We start from the raw sequence: 18,828 nt of genomic DNA, 5'->3' as shown, positions 1-18,828 counted from the left end.
AATATTTTTTGTATGAATGGCTTCCTTGGCGAAGATCCACACACTAGACTACTAACGGAAATGTCGAATCATGGTCACAGATTGTTGTATGTGCAAAAAGAGTAGAGAGTCCGTCGACTATCTACTACTTCATTGTGATATTGCCATGACATTGCAGAATAAAATCTTTGCTCGGATGAGATTAGCTTGCCTGATGCTGAGAAGGGTAATCGACCTCCTAGCTTCTTGGAGAGGCAATTGGGGCAACTCTCAGATTGCAACAATATGGAAGATGGCTCCAATATGTTTATGTTGATGTTTTTGAAGGGTGAAGAATGAAAGAAGCTTTGAAGATTGAGAGCAGTCAATGGATGAGCTTAGAAATTTCTTTTTCAATACTTTACTCCATTAGTTGATTGCAATCGGTTTTCATGGCATGACTTTGAATTCCTTGTATCTTTAAACTAGCACGCTTAGGTGTTGCTCTTGTATATGTCCCGTATACTTGGGCTCTTGCCTATTCGTATAATCAATAAAATTTTGTTTACCGATAAAAAAAATATCTCAAATTCTAATTATAACTCAAATTGAATTAAAAATCTATCTAAAATACAGAATAAAAGTGATTCAGCCATGTTCGTTTGACCAAGACTCGAGTGAGGTCTCAAGCGAGTTCTCCGCCGGATTCCAGCTCAATTGAACTTTGAGCAAGAGTTGAGCGACCTCTCGGGTTGAGCCATTCTTGTGCAGTTTTCTTCTCCTTCCAAGCCATTTTATCCTCTATGCCCTTGATAGCCATGCAACCTGTATCACCTATGTTTCTATATCATTCGTTTTCAGATTACTCTTACAAACCCATGGGCCATGAGGCATTGGTGGTTTGTCGAAGATTTTGGCTAGAGTTGTCTGTTAAATATTTGTGCTTTAGAGTTTGCACCCATGGGTAGTAGAGTGTTCAAGTGACCACCTAAGTTTAGCAGTGTGGGCTCTATTAATGTCATACATTCTTCTCAGTCCTAGGCTCTTGCTCTCCCTAGATAGACATAGTATCCCATGATTTGGAGGTAAATACCCCTTTTCGTAGAGCCCCCACCAAAAGTTTTGAACATTTTATCAAGGAAGTTGCATACTATTATGGAAGCAGGAAGGTGGTCATAATATAGGTTGGGAGTTGCTAAAGCAACTAAGGGATATGACTTGCCTTCCATCCTGCTATCTTGCTTTGGGATTTGTCTACAATCTCAGCCCAAGTTTTGTTTTTTGACCTGCCTATGAAGATTGTCTGAATGGCCTGCAGGGACAAAGTTTTGATGAAATACTAGATTTGATAGGATTAATATTTTTTGCTTTGACAATTGATTGGAAAGTGTTCAAGATAGTTCCAGCCTCTTGTTTTGTTGGATGACCGAATACGATCTCATCAGATTGAGGTTGCTACTCAATGTGATATGGCTGAAGCAGATTTGCTTACTTCAATGCTGTGCAAACACAGTTGATCCATTCCTCGAGTAGTAAACTTGAAAACTTGCAAGAACTTCTGATCCAATGATTTAAAGAAAAGGTGAGAGAGGATCACCTGTCTTAATCCTCTAGAAGACTTGATGAGACCGAACAGGCTTCCATTTAGCATGATGGCATACATGGGCATGGAAATGCACTGGTGGATCCAGTTGATACATGTGTCTTTGAAGCCAAAGTTTTTGAGAACTTTCAAGATAAAGCTCCATTTCATCTTGTCGTAGGCTTTTTCCATATCCACCTTGACTGCCATTAGGCCCCCTGTCCCTTTTTTGTGTTTCATTATGTGGAATATTTCATGGGCCAAGATGGAATTGTCTTGGATGAATGCAAATTGTGTTGGAGAGAGAATCTTATGGAGGACTGTTTTGGCTAGGATATTACATATTACCTTATAAATGGCATTGCACAGTTAGGTTGGTAGTGGCTTGCTGTGGTGGAATTTTTGGTTCAATGAATTATGTGTATGGTTGAGCTCGTTTAACAGGCAACCGCTTCTGAAAAAATTCTTGATTGTTGCTGTGATGTCATTTTTGACAATTTGCCGGTAGGGCTTGTAAAACAAAGCCGCAGTGCCATCTAAGTCTGCTGCCTTTGTTGCTCCCATTTGGAAAGATAACTTTTCTATTCTCCTCGTTGTTAGGAATTGAGTAGGGCATTCCATTGTCCATAGTCTTCCTGAGTGATTTCCTCCCTTAAAATCTCATCAAGGTTATTTGGAGTTGGTGGGTTTGTTGGTTGTCTGAGATCTATGCCAGGTTTGAGAAAAATCACTTGCGTTCACTCTCCATCGGATGATAGTGGATAAATGAAAGAGTTTAAATTGAGATCTCGACTCATCAACCAAGTTACGCTTGAATTTTGTTTCCATTGAGCTCATCTCGCTTCAATTGTTCTTGTAATTCTGACTGGAGTTGGAGTTCCTTGGACTTGTTTTCAGTCGTTGGGTCTTTATCCTGGATCTGGTTTGTGTTTGACCAAAATATTCATTGTTCCACAACCTGAGTGCCCTTTCGAACGTACGAATTGTAAATTTTACCATAGATGTTGAAGGTCCCTCTGTATCTCAATCCTATGAACTGTATCTCAAGTCTGAGAATAGATCTTTGGTCTTCCGTTGTCACTTAATGATGATCTAGTTTTTGCAGAAGTTTCTTTGCTATCATTTTTTCACTTATTTCATTTTTCAACTCTACAATCAGAGAACTGGAGTATCCTTTTCGAGGGAAGTAAAGCAAGTTGAGAAATGTTTGTGAAGAGGACAACAGATATGGGCAGAAATGATTTATTGAGGGTGTCACTTTGGAAGCCTTTTATAGACTTGTGCAGTTTGTGAGTAAGACATGATCTCTGTATAGGATATAGCAGTGCAATGCCAACACATGGTACACTGTATTTTATGTCTCTGTTGTCTATCCTCTGCAAATACTGAACGATTTTGCTAGAACATTTATTAGAGCATACTTAGAAATGTATTTATGAAAGATCTCTTGGTTCTTTTCTCTCTTTTGGGAACATCCCATTACACAATAAACTTGGTGTTAAAGGAAACGAAGAAGAATCATAAAAAAGGTTGTATTAATTGCGCCTACCATGGACTAGGCTAACTAGGGGTGGAGGTTGCAAGTGAGTAGATATTTTAATCCTCTCTTTGCATATGTTTTTTAGGCCTATTCCACTTCAGTAATCCAAAAAACAGTCCATGAAGGTCCATAGAGAGGAAACTGGGTCGAGAACTCTCATGCATTTTTCAGAGTTTCACCTTGTCTTTGATAATTCCCTATTTATATCATGTGTGGATCATACAAGCTGAGACCTGAAGAATTTGAATCAAAGCAGTCATCTGAATTCTCTGTATCTCTGGTTCATGTGTTAGATTCTGTTCGGACAATCTTGTTTCTGTGTCCTTATCAATATTTGTACCCCATAACTAAGTTTAACTGATAGAGAGAGATAGGGAGGAGAAAACTGGAGATTTCTTTATTAACTTTGATAAATTCATTTGTATTCTATTCTTTCTGCTGTTATGGCACTTTCATATCTTGCGTTTCCTTAATCTTGTTAACTGTTTATCTCAGAGAAAAATGTGTTTCCTCCTGTTTAAGTTCTTTCGTGTGCAGCCACTGGCAGGCCAACACTCAATCTGGAGAGACGTTTAGATCATGATGGACATCCTCTTGCCATTACCACCGCTGATGCAGTTGCAGCAGCAGCAACTGCTCCATGGAATTGGAGAGAGACCCCTGGAAATGGTAACTTTGCTGTTAAATGCGACTTTTTTTTTCATCACTTTCTTTTACTCAAAAAAAAAAAAAAAAAATTGTAATCGCTTTTTGTCTATCGATGAGTGCCCTCCACCTGACATGCTCAAGTGAGTGTGATCAAGGCCCAGTACTATGAATCATGGGATCTTCACTCGTTTTTTCAAGTGGACAATACAAAACTAATGACATCTCTATGTTAATGCTGTTATTCTCTGTTCCCTTTTTTGGCAGGTGGGGAGAGTCAGTCATATTGTGGAAGGGTCATATCAGTCAAGTGGGGGGATTACACTAGAAGAATTGGTATTGATGGCACTGCAGAAGCCATCAAGGAGGCAATTAAATGTGCTTTTGGGTTAAGAACTAAACGCTCCTTTTGGTTGGAGGATGAGGACCAGATAGTCCGAAGCCTTGACCGGGATATGCCTTTGGGGAATTATATGCTTCATCTTGATGAAGGTACAGTGATCTGTGCATGATGAAAAAAATATGTTGAAAGGTGGTAGTTTTTTCTTACTGGAATTAATTATCATAACCTGTCTTTGTCCCACCCTTCAAAGATCTCTATATTGCTAATATGAAATCTTTTTGTTCTAACCAAGTACGTACACTACAGCCATATGCCTGGCATAATGAAGTACTTATAAGAGGTATAGATTGTAACTTGGTTGATGAGTTGATGTAATTTTTTTGTCCCCTTTTTGTACAAGTTTTTGCTAAGCATTTTTCTTTTTCTCTTTTTTCCCCTTTCTTTTTGGTTGGGGCTAAGCAGAAAGGTTGAACTCCTAATTGCAGGATTGGCAATAAAAGTGTGCCTTTATGACGACACTGAAGAGAAGATTTTTTACACTGAAGATGATTACCGTAGTTTTCTGTCCAACCGGGGCTGGTCATGTCTGAGGGAGTTTGATGGGTATAGAAACATCGATAATATGGACGATCTTCGGCCTGGTGCAATATACCGTGGCATGAGTTGAAGACAGGTACGTCATCATCATCGTCATGGGGATTTCGTTACTCTGTTTCAATCTTGATGTAGGTTCGTCACTGGTTCGAAACAGTCTTGCTCAGTTGTGTATAAATGTTATTCCCCCCACTTTTATTTGCTTCAATGCAGTGGAGGGAATTTGTTGTGCTGTTTCTTGATACAAGCGCTGTACTAATCAAGAACAATGTTGCTCAATATGCATATGTTCATAGGACATGGAAAAGCCCATTACAAATCTGTAAATATTTTACTATTCAACACTTAAGTCTGAGTATTCTAAGAGCTAAGGCAGTTCTAGGGTTTCCCAAACCATCTTCTTCTATACCTTGAAATATAGTAATAAACGTACTTGTCTAGCAAAAATAGAACATGTTTCAAGCATGGACAATTTCTGAAAGCATGAAGGACTTGGATCAATTTATTCTTTTGATAAACTTTTCAAACCTTATAATGAAATGAGAAAGTGATATTTCAAATTCCAGGGAATGTACTAGGTCATCTACTTGTCCTAAAGCCAAACTCCGTGGGTCATCAAGTAACACTGAAAGAGATTGATTTTTTGGAGCCTCCTTTCTAGATACAAAGTTCATGACTTCTCTCTCGAATGCTTACATGAAGGGAACAACCTGGGAAAACTAATAGATATAGATCTGGAGTGCCTTATTGATGTATGATATGGTGATTTCCTGAGACTTAGAGCTGCCATTGATGTGGTGAATTCTTAGTCCATGTTTGGGAAGTGAGAATCTCATCTCAAATATTTTCATATTTTCCTTGTCAAACATCACTCAATCCACAAAACACTTTTTAATTTCAAATTTTCAGTTTTTTCATCTAATCATTACCTATCACACAACTTTTCCAAATTTTTGAATAATAATAAAAAAAAAAAAAATACAATTTTTTAAAATTTCAAAATAAAAATTATATTCAAAAAAGTTTTTAATTTATAATTTTTTTATATTTAACATTTTCTCTTTCTTTTTTCAAAAGCTAATAAAATATCTTAATTCAAACCATTTCACTATTATTTACAGAATTATCATATTATCTCTCATTACTTACCCAAACATGCCCATAATCTCCTAAGTTTAGTTTGGTTCTGGTTTCCTCTCGAAGAAGGCTACTCTCAGGGCTCAACCGAAGCACGGACGTCTATGTGAGTTCTACTCTTTTTCAGTGGCTGAATCGAACATAAACAATAAAGGAGATTTCAAGCTCTAAAAACATGTGAAGCTCAGTCTAATAATGTGTTTGATGCATTTTTCTGTCGAGGTTGGAAGCTAACAGGCCCACTGAAGGGTTGGACGGTGGTCCAATAATGGTTGGAGCACTAAGATCTAAACAGTAAATAAAAAAAGATTAACATTAAGATTTACGTGATTTGACATTATGTGTACGGGTCTTTTACTGTACAGGTGCACACTTTTACCTAACATCAATAATGAAAAATGGGAAGATTAGGAAAATGTCTATATTTTCCTAATTTCACTTGTATTTATGCACACTCTCGGTGCACACTTGTCTCGTAAACTAATTTCATGATCTACTTACACAATGTGTTTCATGTATCAACTTTGAAGAAGAGTTTCGGAGAAAAACAACCAGTAATTATGAAGTCCAATGAGATTTAGCTTCAACACAACTTGTCTTCCGATTCCTTAACAGGAGTTAAGGAATCGGAATATACCCCTAGTGAAAGTGCTCTGGAACAACCCGGAATTCGAAGAAACAACTTGAGAATGAGAGGATACAATGAAAAGTGAATATCCCCATTTGTTTGTAGCTTAAGAACCTTTAATTATGTGATATGTGTATTGGATGTATGCATATGCCGCGATTGTGTTATTCTATAAGAAATTGTCTGTTTCGTGCTTGCATGTTAAGTATGCACCTATTGTGGACCTATGACCCTTGAAACGGGGAATGACACGAACTAGAAGGACCAACCTCTTGTGTAAAAAAAAGTAGATCTCACTGATAAAATATAGTGTTTTTTTTACATTTTTTTAGGTGGGGTCGATTTTTTTAGAGGAGATGATGATGATGTTGTATGTCTTATCTATTTGAGACTTGTACAATCAAATCTATTTAAAAAAATATATTAATTTTTTTTCTTTGAATTCTCCAAATATTTTCGATAAAAAATTATTTTGAATGCATTTTCTATGATGAAATAAGTTACACTTTCAACAACAAATTAAACAACAAATTAATGATTAAGGAAGTATTTTTTTAATGATGTGAATTTTTTATTTTTTTTAAAAATGTTTATGATGATGATTAAAAAAATACATAAAAAAAATAAAAAAATAAAAAAATAAAATGCACCATTCGGGACATCTTTCGAGGCAAGTTTACGATGACTGTAGCACCACTCTTTTGGGATCGATTGAGGAAAATAAAGAGGGATGGATATATTACTAGATATAAAGAAACTATTTACAAGAGAAACAATCTTCATATCTGGCAATTACTTGCCTTGACAAACGTGGAATATTCTAAAAAATAAAAATTACTTATCTACTAAAAGTCTAAAAGTTCTAAAGTATTACTACCATATATATATATAGATTTACTACCATATATATATATAAGTATTAATTAGTATTACTACCATATATTAAAGATATTATTTTATTTTGCACTTAATTTAGATTCAACAAGAAGACATTCTATAAGATTTGATGATACAAGAGAAACAAGATGAAAATGATTTAAAGAGAAACAATGCACTATTCTGAGATGGCAATCTTCTTAGATGGCAAATTCTGAAAAAGGAAAAATTACCTTGGATATCATATCTCTCATTAATGATATTATGATGGAAAACGAATCAGCCAGAGAAAGCAAGCAAGCAAGACAATGCGCGCATTGCATTTCTTCTACAGCCCACACACACACAAAATAAATGGACATTTTATTCAAAATGTGAATAAAAGATTCACAATATCCACTCAAGTCAACAAGGGGGAGGAAAAAGCACAAACAAACAAATTGGCAACAAAGCAAGTGTTGAATGAATGAATCTCTACTGCTCGTCCCATTCGTCGTTCTTGTACGAAACAAGCGTGTCAACCTTGTGAATCTGCACAACCCACCAAAAAATGACTTTTCCAACCAGAAATTCTCGTCTCAATCAGATAAAATAATATATACAAGTTCATGGTGTGTGTCTCTCTCACCTTGGTATCAAATGAATGCAATTTGACCATTTGTGGATTTGCTATGAGTTTGGGGTCGCTCTCAATCCAAGTGAATGGGACTGCAACGTCTTTATCAGTGTATGCCAACACATCAAACACACCTATAAAACAAAGGAATTTGATTTGAATAATCACAAAGAATAATCGAAATTAGAGTGGAAGAAAGTCCCAAGTCTTTTGTACATGGTTCGTCGAGGCATGGCAAGTAGGTAATGCTTGAAGCAATCTGCCGCATGATAGCTTGAATCTCTCTCATGATTTCCTTGTCACTCTTCTCCCTTGAGACACTGAAACATATCAAAGAATACAAAACAATGAGAATGATCGGTGATTTCTTAGCACAATGAAGAAAAAAGTTAAATTACTTACCCCTTCTCAACAACCTCGCTATCCGTCTCGATGCTAAAGTTCCACCTTTCTAGGACCTCATTGGTAGCCTTGCTCATTATTACAAGAACAATCCTCTGTAACTTTCCAGCTTCCAGCCATTCTTTTTACAAGAAATCCAAACAGTTCGGTCATTGAATTTGGACTGATGGAAACATAAAACTGATGCATGGATGCTCACAAATTGGAAGAGAATCAAACCCAACAACAATAATATTGATGATGATGATAATAAATCTTATTTCTCATTTTTTTGATATTCAGAAAGTGGGAAACAGAATGTTCGTGTTACCGAGGTTAAAAATTTAATCAAATTAGTATCCAACAGTCATAAGCTTTTGGATTAGAAAAAATCTATTCATTATCCATTTTCTTATCATCCTCTCATCATTTCATAATGTGATATTAGATGATAGGTTCACATATAAAATATAATAAATAGTCTCAAATCATCTAATACCACATCATGGATGATAAGAGAAACGATGAGAAAATGGACAATGAGCAGAATTACTCGTTGGACTAATAGTTGGATCTTTAACAGTATGTTAAGCCAAATCGTTCGGGGTTCAAATGAAAGAAACTGTCATGTCTTTTTTCAGTTACTAGAATAACATACAATCAGCCCAAAAAAAAAAAAAAAAAGCGCCTGAAGTTTTGTAGTTGGATATTTTCCCCTTTCCCAACAGTTGATTTGTATTCAAACTGAACACTGCCGGAAAGGAAGAACATACCGGAAAGCTGAGCGGTTAAGTTGGCAACGAAGGATTTGACACCCTCATCCTGAGTAAGCAGCATTGGAAGCCCATATTTTTTTACCTTGACAAAACTTTCTTCCGGATAAACTCCCCGATTATAGAGAATACTGCACAATTTTCAAGACTTAACATATATACGTCTTCAATATTAAACTGAAAAAGGCAACGTTAAAGAAAGGAAGAAGAAATTTAATACCCAATGTTGTTACCTGTTTGCAGCATACCCTGAAAGAGTAATTGCCAAAAAACACAAAAATCAGCCAACATTTATAGGAAACCTCAATACAAATAGAAAAATCGGAAAGTAAGTTAAAAAGAAAAAAAAAAGGGGATCTAAAAGATGTATAAGATACGATGAAATATACCAAAGAACTCGCTGGCAATTGCCGCTGAACCTCGAAGGGTGATGATATCTTTAGCGACTGTTCTTGAAGCCATAAAGAACCTTTCTGTGAATAGATGTTTTGGGCTAGGAGAAAACCAACTAATCGAGATTTGTACAAGAAAAGATCGGTAGCAGAAGAGGCAATTGTTCAAGATCAGTAAAAGAAGAGCGAAGCGCACAGACTAAGGTTTCTCTTTTTCTTTTTTTCAAATTGATCGGTACAAAAAAATTGGATAATTTTTGTAAGGGTTTCTTTTTGTTCAATCTTGCAAAAAAAAAAAAAAAAATGGTGAGAGCTCTATTAGTTTAAAGATCAAAGGGAGGAAGGGTTTTGTTCATTCAAAGAAGATGCTAAACACGAAGATCGCGAAAGACTAAAGGCTGTGCAGAAATAGATTATAGTCTATGAAGAAATGGTAGCAAAAGCTGGCAACGGCCACTTCCTTTTAGCCTCTGGTTCATTATCGAGGCCAACGGTAACATTTTGAATTTGCGCCTTTAACGGTAGCAAAGCGGAGCGGACTTTCCATTGCATTTGCTGTGTGCATAGCATCACGGTACGTGCGTGTGCACACGATCTTGCCCTTGTCAACATTTTTTTTATTATAAAATTGTGAAATATTTTATTTAAGTTCTAATCTTACAAAATGGATGGGTTACGTTACTCATCATCCCACACTATATATTATATATATTTTAAAATTTTTTATATTTATTTTTTATTTTAATTTATTTTTATTAAATTAGTTAAGTTATTCTACTCATCATTCATACACTACATGTTATAAGAAAAAAATTAAAAGATATGTGGTGCATGGTGTGTAGGATACTAAATATAATAATACTTTTTATTATAAGATTGATATAATGTACTACATTAAATTACGTTAGCGTGTAAATATTTTATATAAGATTTGTGTATGAATTTAATGCTTCTTTTTTGCATCCCAAACTATGATTATTTTTTATTTGTTTATCTATCCAATTGACTGAATAAATAGAATCTTTGTTTCTTTAGAGAAATAGAAATGAAATAAAGTTTACATGAATCTTACAAAATAAAATTTAGATGATAACATTTATTTATTTATTAAAGAGTTGGGGCCACATGTCTAAGAGTGACCACTCCTCAATTTTATTCATAAACCCTCACTTATAGTGGATGAATACTGTGATTATAACAATACACTTGGAAGATTACAAGATATGAATAAAAGAACACCCAAAACCCAAGTGTCAAAAACAACCTTATACTCTATAACCAAAATCCAACAAGAACATGAAAAAATATTATAAGAAAAACAACAACAAACAAAATTAAGCAAATCTAACATGAGGAAGACCCATTTTGTTCGTCTTCAACATTTCTTTTAGTAAATGTGGAAGTAAAGAGAAATCCTCCCATATAAATCCACATGAGCATTGCCTTGTCTATACACATGAGAAATATAATAGTTCAATATTCCAAGAATCTCACGAATTTCTTCCCAGAAATATTCAAAAAACCATAGACTACAATGAGATTTTAGCACCCACTGGAAAACAATTATAGAATCAAGCTCAATATCAACATTAATTAGATTTAGGCTTTTCACAGTCCGTAATCCAAAAGGAGCCCCATCCCTTCGGCATAGTTACTTGATCCGATGCCAATATGTTCTGCAAAACATCTAATCAACTTCCCACTATGATCTCTTATTACCCTTCTAGCACCCAAACGGCCCAGATTGCCTAATGAACTGCCATCCACATTTAGCTTCACACGATCTTGAATAGGTTGAAGCCACTTGACAATGTGCATAGATTTTGTTTTCGGTGGTTTAATAGGAATATTGAGGCTTTGTAAAATAACCTCATCATCATGAGATATTGTGGACGTACCTGCTTTCAATTTTTCAACCACTCGTCCGATCTAATATAAAATCTCCTGCCAAACTGCACTAATTGAGTTGTAGAGACCTTCCATACGACATTTACATCTTCTAATCCAGAGTCGCCAGGTGATAATCATAGGAATAAATCCCAAAAGTTGGCCAAATTGAGAACGCTTAGAAGCTTACCGAACCACATGGAAATAGTGTTATGCCAATCTTGCCTAGGAACATAATTCAAACAAACAAGCACAACGGCTTTCTTCCATATCTCTTGAACAAAATCCCCGCCTGCCAAAGCATGGTTTTGATCTTCATAGCCGCCATTAACACAACAATCACACTTGGAGGCAATGTAAATGCCCACCTTTCTCAATGAATCATCAAGACTTAATGGAAAATTGAAAGCCTTCCAAACAATAATAGAAATATTATGAGGCAAAATAGAAATCCAAACCCAGGATGACCACTGTACCTTGGGAGATCGAACTCTCAGAATGTCCCATGCATTATGAGTAGAAAATTTACCATCAGAATTACCTGTCCACACTAAAATGTCTTCCCCTACTTTAGCATTACAAAGCGTACGGAGAATAACAACCGAATGTCTCTCCCCAATTAATCTTTGAATCAAAGAGACATCCCACCCAGACTCCACTCTACAGTCCTTCACTCTAAGCTTTGGACAATCAGAAATGAAAACTATTCACAAAGTGGGCCCTCCTCAAGCCAATTGTCCCTCCAAAAGGAAATATTGCCATCCTTTAGTTTCCATTTGGAGTTTTTTAGAACCTCTGACATGCAAGACATAATACTTTTCCAAAATCTACTTCATTTTGCTTGGTGGACAAGAGAAATATGATTATCTATTATGTATTTGCCCCGAAAGAAATTCGACCATAAGGAGTCCTCCTTAATGACTTTCCAAGCAAACTTCATATGAAGAGATTTTTGAACCTCTTTGAGGTCCTTTATACCTAACTCTCCCTCTTGACAAGGCTTGCTAATATTCTGCCAAGAACACCAATGTTTCTTTGGTTTGCCCTCCCTAGCACCCCAAAAGAAATTTGACATACATTTTTTAATCATGGTTAGGACTGATGAAGGAGCATGAATAATAGAGAGAGTGTGAATGGGAATACTTGCAACAATATGCTTAATAAGTAAGATCCCCATTAGACAAAAACTTATTTTGCCAACCCCCTACTCGGCGTCGAATCCTGCTCACCAGATCATCAAGATGAATAGCCTTAAGTCTTCTAGATATAATAGGAATGCCAAGATACTCGAACGATAAAGTACCCTTAACAAAACCAGTAATACTAAGAGTAGATCTTCTCCTATGCAAAGATATCCTCTTGGAAAAAATAAAAGAAGATTTAGCTTTACTCACTATTTGGCCCGACCAATCTTCATAGAGCTCTAAAATCTTAGAGATGGACTTCATAGATGCTTTATTCCCATTTGCAAAAATCACAATGTCATCGGCATAAAGGAGATGAGAGACAATAGGCGTACCTCGAAGGTGATAGAAAGGCAATATCTTGCCATCCAAAAAGGCTTTTTTAATCATGCGATAAAGAATCTCCTCCACCATAATAAAGAGATATGGCGAGATCGGATCGCCTTGGCGTAAACCTCGCCCAGCTGGAAAAAAACCTTTTGAAACTCCATTCATCACTACAGAGAACCACAGAGAACGAATACATTGATTTATAAGACCACAGGCCATTTCCGAGAAACTCAAGTATTTAAGAAGATGTAAAAGAAAATCCCAGTTGATACTATCATAAGCCTTGGTAATATCAATTTTCAAAACCACATTGCCCCCCGATGAGGCTTATTAATATTGTGAATCATTTTATGAGTCAAACTTATGTTATAAAAAATACTTCTTTCAGGAATAAATGCACCTTGCTCTAGAGAGATAAACTTGGAGAGAAAAGGCGAAAGACGTCTAACTAGAAGTTTGGAACAAACCTTATATATCACGGTGCACAAACTAATAGGTTTGAACTTATCAAAACCCGTTGGATGATCTATCTTTGGAATAAGGACCAAAGACGTAGTCAAATAGTATCTTGGGAGAGAGGTACCTTTAAAGAAATCTTGAATCACATCAACAACATCTTTACCAACAATATCCTAATAAGAACGGAAAAAACCCAAGCCAAATCCATCAGGACCTAAACTACTATCAACCGGGATAGAGAAAATAGTCTCTTTTATTTCTTGGATCGAAGGGAGCTTACAAAAATCAATATTATCAGGTTCAGAGAACATCAGGCTTACCAAATGAGACAAATTCGGGAGCTGACCACCTTGTTTAAAAGCAAGAAAATCAGCAAAATAATTCACAGCCTCATTGTGAATGTCTTATGGATAAATAAGCCAACGACCATCTCGGAGAGACATCTCATGTACCATAGTGTTATTCTGACTCTTCAAGGCTCGGAAGAACTGAATATTAGGATCACCATTCGACAACTAGTTTTGTTTGCATTGTTGAGCTAATCGAGTGGATTCCCTTTGTTGCCATAAATTTAACTCCAAGCAAGAAATCAATAAATCACTTTCATCACCTTTGGAGTACCCATGCTGTAAGGCTTCCTCTAGATTTTCAATAAGAGCCTCTAGTAAATTGATGTTAAGGTCCGTTCACCCAAAAGATGTTTTATTCCATGCACTCAAACAACCCTTAGTCTTTTTAAGCTTCCGAACTAGTCTAAACAACCCCTTATCATTAATATCATCATCTTCCCAAGCTTTTTTGACACAATCAAAAACTTTTTCATGTGAAATCCACATTTTTTGAAATTTAAAAGAGGGGAACCCATATCGAGCCATCACCTTTTCCATCCAGATTATAATTGGAGCATGATCAGAGTTGGTCTGAGGTAAATATTGCATGTGCACACAAGGAAAATTCACAATAGCTGCCGAGTTCAGTAATGATCTGTCTAATCGCGCCCAGTTATGTGAAAAGCCAGAATGACCATTACACCATGAAAGAGAATTGCCAGAGGACCCCATTTTTTATAATCCCACCGAGTCAATGAAAGAATTGAACTCTTCCATAGCTAAAGGCGATCTATGTCGACCTCCTCAACTTTCAGAATCCACTTGAATAATGTTAAAATCCCCATAAATGAGCCAAGAAGACCCACTCGGAATATTAGTTGCTAAAGTAGCCCAAAGTTCTCTACGGTCTATATGCGTACATCGAGCATATACAAACGAAATGCAAATCAATTTCCCAGCTTTTGACTATTCCACTGAAATGAGTTGAGAGCCCTGATGAAGAACTTTGAAATTTGAGGCCTCCTTCCATAGAACCCATAATTTTCCATTCTTAGTTTCATTAGAAATACCATTCAACAAACAGAGAGACCGCTGAAGACTCCACATTCTACTATCAGACAAGAAGGGCTCAATAATAACAATAATACCAAGTTTAAATTTACGAACCAACTTACAAGCCTCATCTTAGAAGTGCCAAGACCTCTTAAATTCCAATACAAAATGGAGCTTAAATTTGGGAGGCTTGCTTCGGGACTTGGTAGAACTCCTTAATTGTGTAACTTTCCCACCCTTGATTTGCTTCTCAGTATCAGAGGCATAATTTTTTCCTTTTGCTATATGTTTTATTTTATCATCCAGATCATTTTCAGAGCCATCACATATATGGACATCATTCTCTAGCCCATCTCCAGAACAAGACCCCTCTTCAATGATGTCTTCAACTAGTTGCACAAAGTCACCCTCAGCCTCAGGTAGAATTTCCACAACCCCCCTTGCCTTATTACTTTCAAATGAAGAAATCTCCATAAAAAAACAGGGATCAAGGTCAAAACATGATCAACAGAGATAGCAACATCTACCTCATCAACATTCTTAGAGCACTCCCAATGGCTCTTGTAAAATAGAGTTTTCTTCAAAATATAAATAAATGTTATTAAAAGAGGACTCCATCAGATTTTGTATTTTACAAATATTTTACATTTTGATACAGTGATGCCTCTACATCTACAGAATCCTGTTCATGCATGTAAACTTTTTTAATTAATTTCTCTTCCCTCCTCGTCCTTGTTTCCACATTCCTCTATATTTCTTTTATTCTCTTTTCAGACCCTCTCTCTCTTTCGCACGCTTTCTCCATTGCTTGGCGCCAAAGACAGAAGCAGAGCCTTCTTCCTCGACTACGCTCGCTGCTTCCATCACTGATCATCCAGCTTGCTTTCATTGTTGAGGTAAATATTGGAATCTCTCTCTGTCTCTCACTCTCTCCAAAATGCATGAAAGCTTGAAGTTTTTCCTCTTAGAATATGGTTGTAGCAGTTTGCGTGGGTATTATACCGATTCACAGAACATATGGGTGAAATCTGTTTGCTTTCTTGGAATCTCTCTCTCTCATCTCCAAAATGCAAGAAAGCAGAAATTTTTTCAGAGCAGTTTGTTCTCTCAATGATTTGGTTTCATTGCCTTTTCTCAAGGTATGACTCTTGCTATACGAGTTTGAGTACCACACAAAAACTTCTTTAGATGAAAAAAAAATTGTTTCTTTCCCTTGCTATTAATATCATTGATTGTATCCTCAACATTTGGTTGACTTTCTACAATCTCATAGCCCACTACCACCTCAAGAAATGAAAAAGAACAACTAGCTCTGCTTTTATGTATAAAAAAAAGATTTCATCTTGATCCCTAATGTTCTAAACAACTACTGACTTACACGATTGAAATAGAAAAAATCTAATGATCTAAAATGATACAAAATATTAAATTAAAAGTAAATATGTTATGTGGTTTTGAAAATTTTGTTTTACATGGAGAAAGGGGGCACCATTCTCCATGTAAATATGAACGATGTAGAATATATGACAAAGGGGGCACCATTCCTATACAATATGATCATGACTGAGTCAATCAATTCTCTATATCGGTCATACGTGCTTCAGAAAACAACGAAAAGAGTGTTCTAAAAAATTCTAAGACTTAGCTTTTCTTCTCTCTAATTATTTACAATGACCTGGTATTTACAGCTTGATCATGTAATAAACCTCTGATCGTTCTAACTCTCATTAAGAAATATTTGGAAAATAATTTCTAAATTATTTTAAAGGAAATTAAAAGGAGAATTTAATAAAGTTCTAGAGTACTTTTGTATTGTTGTTCATGAGATAGATCGAGAAGTAGTACAAGAAACAGGAATTTGCAGAGCTTAACTCGATCTTTATAATGTTTTAATTCCATCATGTGCATTACACTATCTGCAGTATTTGGTACAAATAGAATAGTTTACTCTTCCCCTCCTATCTTTTGTGCTATTTTATAGATAGAAAATGTCTTCTGGTCATTGATGGTCAGAGTATACCCCATTGCCATTTCCCTAATGTTCTAAACAACTACTGACTTGCACAATTGGAATAAACAAAATCAAATGATCTAAAAAGATACAAAATATTAAATCAAAAGTAAATATGTCAATTGATGTGGTTTTGAAAAGGTTGTTTTATGATATATCTATGATATATTAAGTGTCATGTATGAATGTTGTGGAATGTGCATTTCTGATTTTTTCTGCACTCACTCTAGAATTTCTGTGATCATGTTTGTGTGGCCCTCAAGAAGTGGCCAACTCTATACAAAATTTCTACAGATTCTCCCAACCCCATCTATATCATGTATATATATACATACATATATATATACATACATACATATATATATATATAGATAGATAGATAGAGGAAATCAAAGATAGATCAAGTTGAATATTTCGTTTGGGTTTGATGAGGACCATAAATTGCAGCCCCCTTTTGGGTTTGTTGAGGACCATAAATTGCTGCTATTTATGGATTATTTTTTGAAAATTTTTTCTACTGTTTAGCATGTTCATCTACTCCGTTCTTTGTTAGTTTAGCCTACTATATGTTTTAGTTTAGTATGTTCATCTATTCAGAAATTTGTTTGAGTTTTTATCAAAACAAGTGGTACTTATCAAAATTTAGAATTTTACAAAGATGAATATTGAGTTTGATTGAGTTCCATGATCCCATTTTTTTTCTTTTTCTTTTTTCCTTTGAAGGATGGATTCACAACTCCATGGAGTTCATTCCTTCACTACCCTCTTACAAGAGGGGGAAGAAAGCTACAATGACTACCTCCTCACATCTTTGAATGACTTAGAATCTCAAGTTACTCCACCCAACCCAAAACAAGGGATTGCTAGAAAAACTAAATCTAGACAAGGAAACTTTAGTCCAAAAGAGGACAACTTACTAGTGTCAGCTTGGCTTAATACTAGTTTGGACCCAATCAATGGGGTTGATCAATCTAAACATTCATTTTGGGCTAGAGTTCATGAATATTATGAGAAAAACAAAAAACCCACATCTTGTGAAGGTAGTTCCAGCCCTCTCACAAATAGATGGTCTACCATCCAACATGCTACAAATAAGTTTTGTGGGGCCTTAGCTCAAATTGAAGGAAGGTCTCCAAGTGGGGTTACTGAGCAAGATAAGGTGCACAAACAATATCATTTTATTTCATTGTTTATAGAACATTGTATTAGATATATTTCACATCTTATTTACTGATTTTTCAGATTGAGCAAGCAAAGGAGCTCTATCGAAGTAACCAGTCCGCAACATTCAACTTCCTTCATTGTTAGACTATTCTAAGGCACCATCCAAAATGGAAACAAGCTGTGGCTGAGGGTAGCAGTGTGAAAACTAAGAGAAGATCAGTAATCCCAAATGGTCATGTGCCTGAGTTTACATTCCTAGATGAAGACACTATATCTCCATCTATAGATGTAAATCTAGAGAGACCCATTGGAAAGAAGGCTGAAAAGAAGCGAAAGAGGCAAGATAATACCTCTTCCAATCTTGCTGATTTGGTAACTAAAATGAGAGAGGATAAGAAGAGAGCAAATGCTGAGAAGGGAGAAGATAGGAAAGAGCTTATCCGCCTTACAAAAGAGAGGCTTGATTTGGATCAACGGAGAGAAGAGAATGAACTTATGAGGATGGACACCTCAAGTTTACCTCCAATGCAGCAAGAGTATTTCTGTAGCCTCCAATTCGAAATACTTGAGAAGCAAAGGTCTAGAAAGTCATGACTGGGTAGTGTATGGGCTGCTGTTTTGGGTTTTTTGAAAGGTAACAATGCAGCAACTTTTGGGAATGCTCCTTTGTTAGTTTTTTGTATAGAACATTGCACAAACCTCAACCACAAATTTAGCCACATTTGAAAGTTCTAATTTGATAGCTTTTTGTATAGAACTATGCACAAAACTGAAGCCACAATGCAGTCAGTGGATAGTCCAGATTTTATTTTGTATAGAACACAAGACAATTCCTACACTAAAATGTCTTATTAGTCTAATGTGTTATTTGTTGGGGGAATTATGATGGTGGCACACTAAAGTGTTGTTGTGAATGGTTTGAGAGTATTATGTGAATGAATGAGCA

At 35.8% G+C, this 18,828-nt stretch overlaps 4 protein-coding genes across 4 annotated transcripts; 2 read left to right on the top strand and 2 right to left on the bottom strand.

The window, feature by feature from the left end:
- The first annotated feature begins 3,288 nt into the window (after positions 1–3,288).
- On the top strand, positions 3,289–5,048 carry LOC118344232 (trihelix transcription factor GT-1-like). The gene is made up of 4 exons (XM_035684361.1): positions 3,289–3,400; positions 3,603–3,749; positions 3,993–4,217; positions 4,554–5,048. The coding sequence occupies exons 1-4, from the start codon at positions 3,289–3,291 to the stop codon at positions 4,733–4,735; spliced, it is 666 nt and encodes a 221-aa protein (XP_035540254.1). The 3' UTR covers positions 4,736–5,048.
- Positions 5,049–7,496: 2,448 nt separating this feature from the next.
- Positions 7,497–9,898, bottom strand: LOC108988491 (mitotic spindle checkpoint protein MAD2). Its single transcript, XM_018961764.2, has 7 exons — positions 9,463–9,898; positions 9,307–9,322; positions 9,074–9,204; positions 8,322–8,442; positions 8,136–8,239; positions 7,932–8,053; positions 7,497–7,834 (listed from the first exon to the last, which is right to left on the bottom strand). Exons 1-7 carry the CDS (start codon positions 9,533–9,535, stop codon positions 7,778–7,780), a joined length of 624 nt encoding a protein of 207 aa, XP_018817309.2. The 5' UTR covers positions 9,536–9,898; the 3' UTR covers positions 7,497–7,777.
- A 1,175-nt stretch (positions 9,899–11,073) lies between these two features.
- On the bottom strand, positions 11,074–13,085 carry LOC118344231. Its single transcript, XM_035684360.1, has 4 exons — positions 12,582–13,085; positions 11,829–12,032; positions 11,543–11,720; positions 11,074–11,363 (listed from the first exon to the last, which is right to left on the bottom strand). Exons 1-4 carry the CDS (start codon positions 13,083–13,085, stop codon positions 11,074–11,076), a joined length of 1,176 nt encoding a protein of 391 aa, XP_035540253.1.
- A 4,357-nt stretch (positions 13,086–17,442) lies between these two features.
- On the top strand, positions 17,443–18,476 carry LOC118344230. The gene is made up of 3 exons (XM_035684359.1): positions 17,443–17,877; positions 17,961–18,021; positions 18,142–18,476. Exons 1-3 carry the CDS (start codon positions 17,443–17,445, stop codon positions 18,474–18,476), a joined length of 831 nt encoding a protein of 276 aa, XP_035540252.1.
- Positions 18,477–18,828: the final 352 nt, after the last annotated feature.

The sequence above is a fragment of the Juglans regia genome, chromosome 13 (genome assembly GCF_001411555.2).
Source record: "Juglans regia cultivar Chandler chromosome 13, Walnut 2.0, whole genome shotgun sequence".
Classification (NCBI taxonomy): domain Eukaryota; kingdom Viridiplantae; phylum Streptophyta; class Magnoliopsida; order Fagales; family Juglandaceae; genus Juglans; species Juglans regia.
The sequence above is the reverse complement of the archived record's forward strand: the minus strand, read 5'-3'. Positions and strand labels throughout refer to the sequence as shown.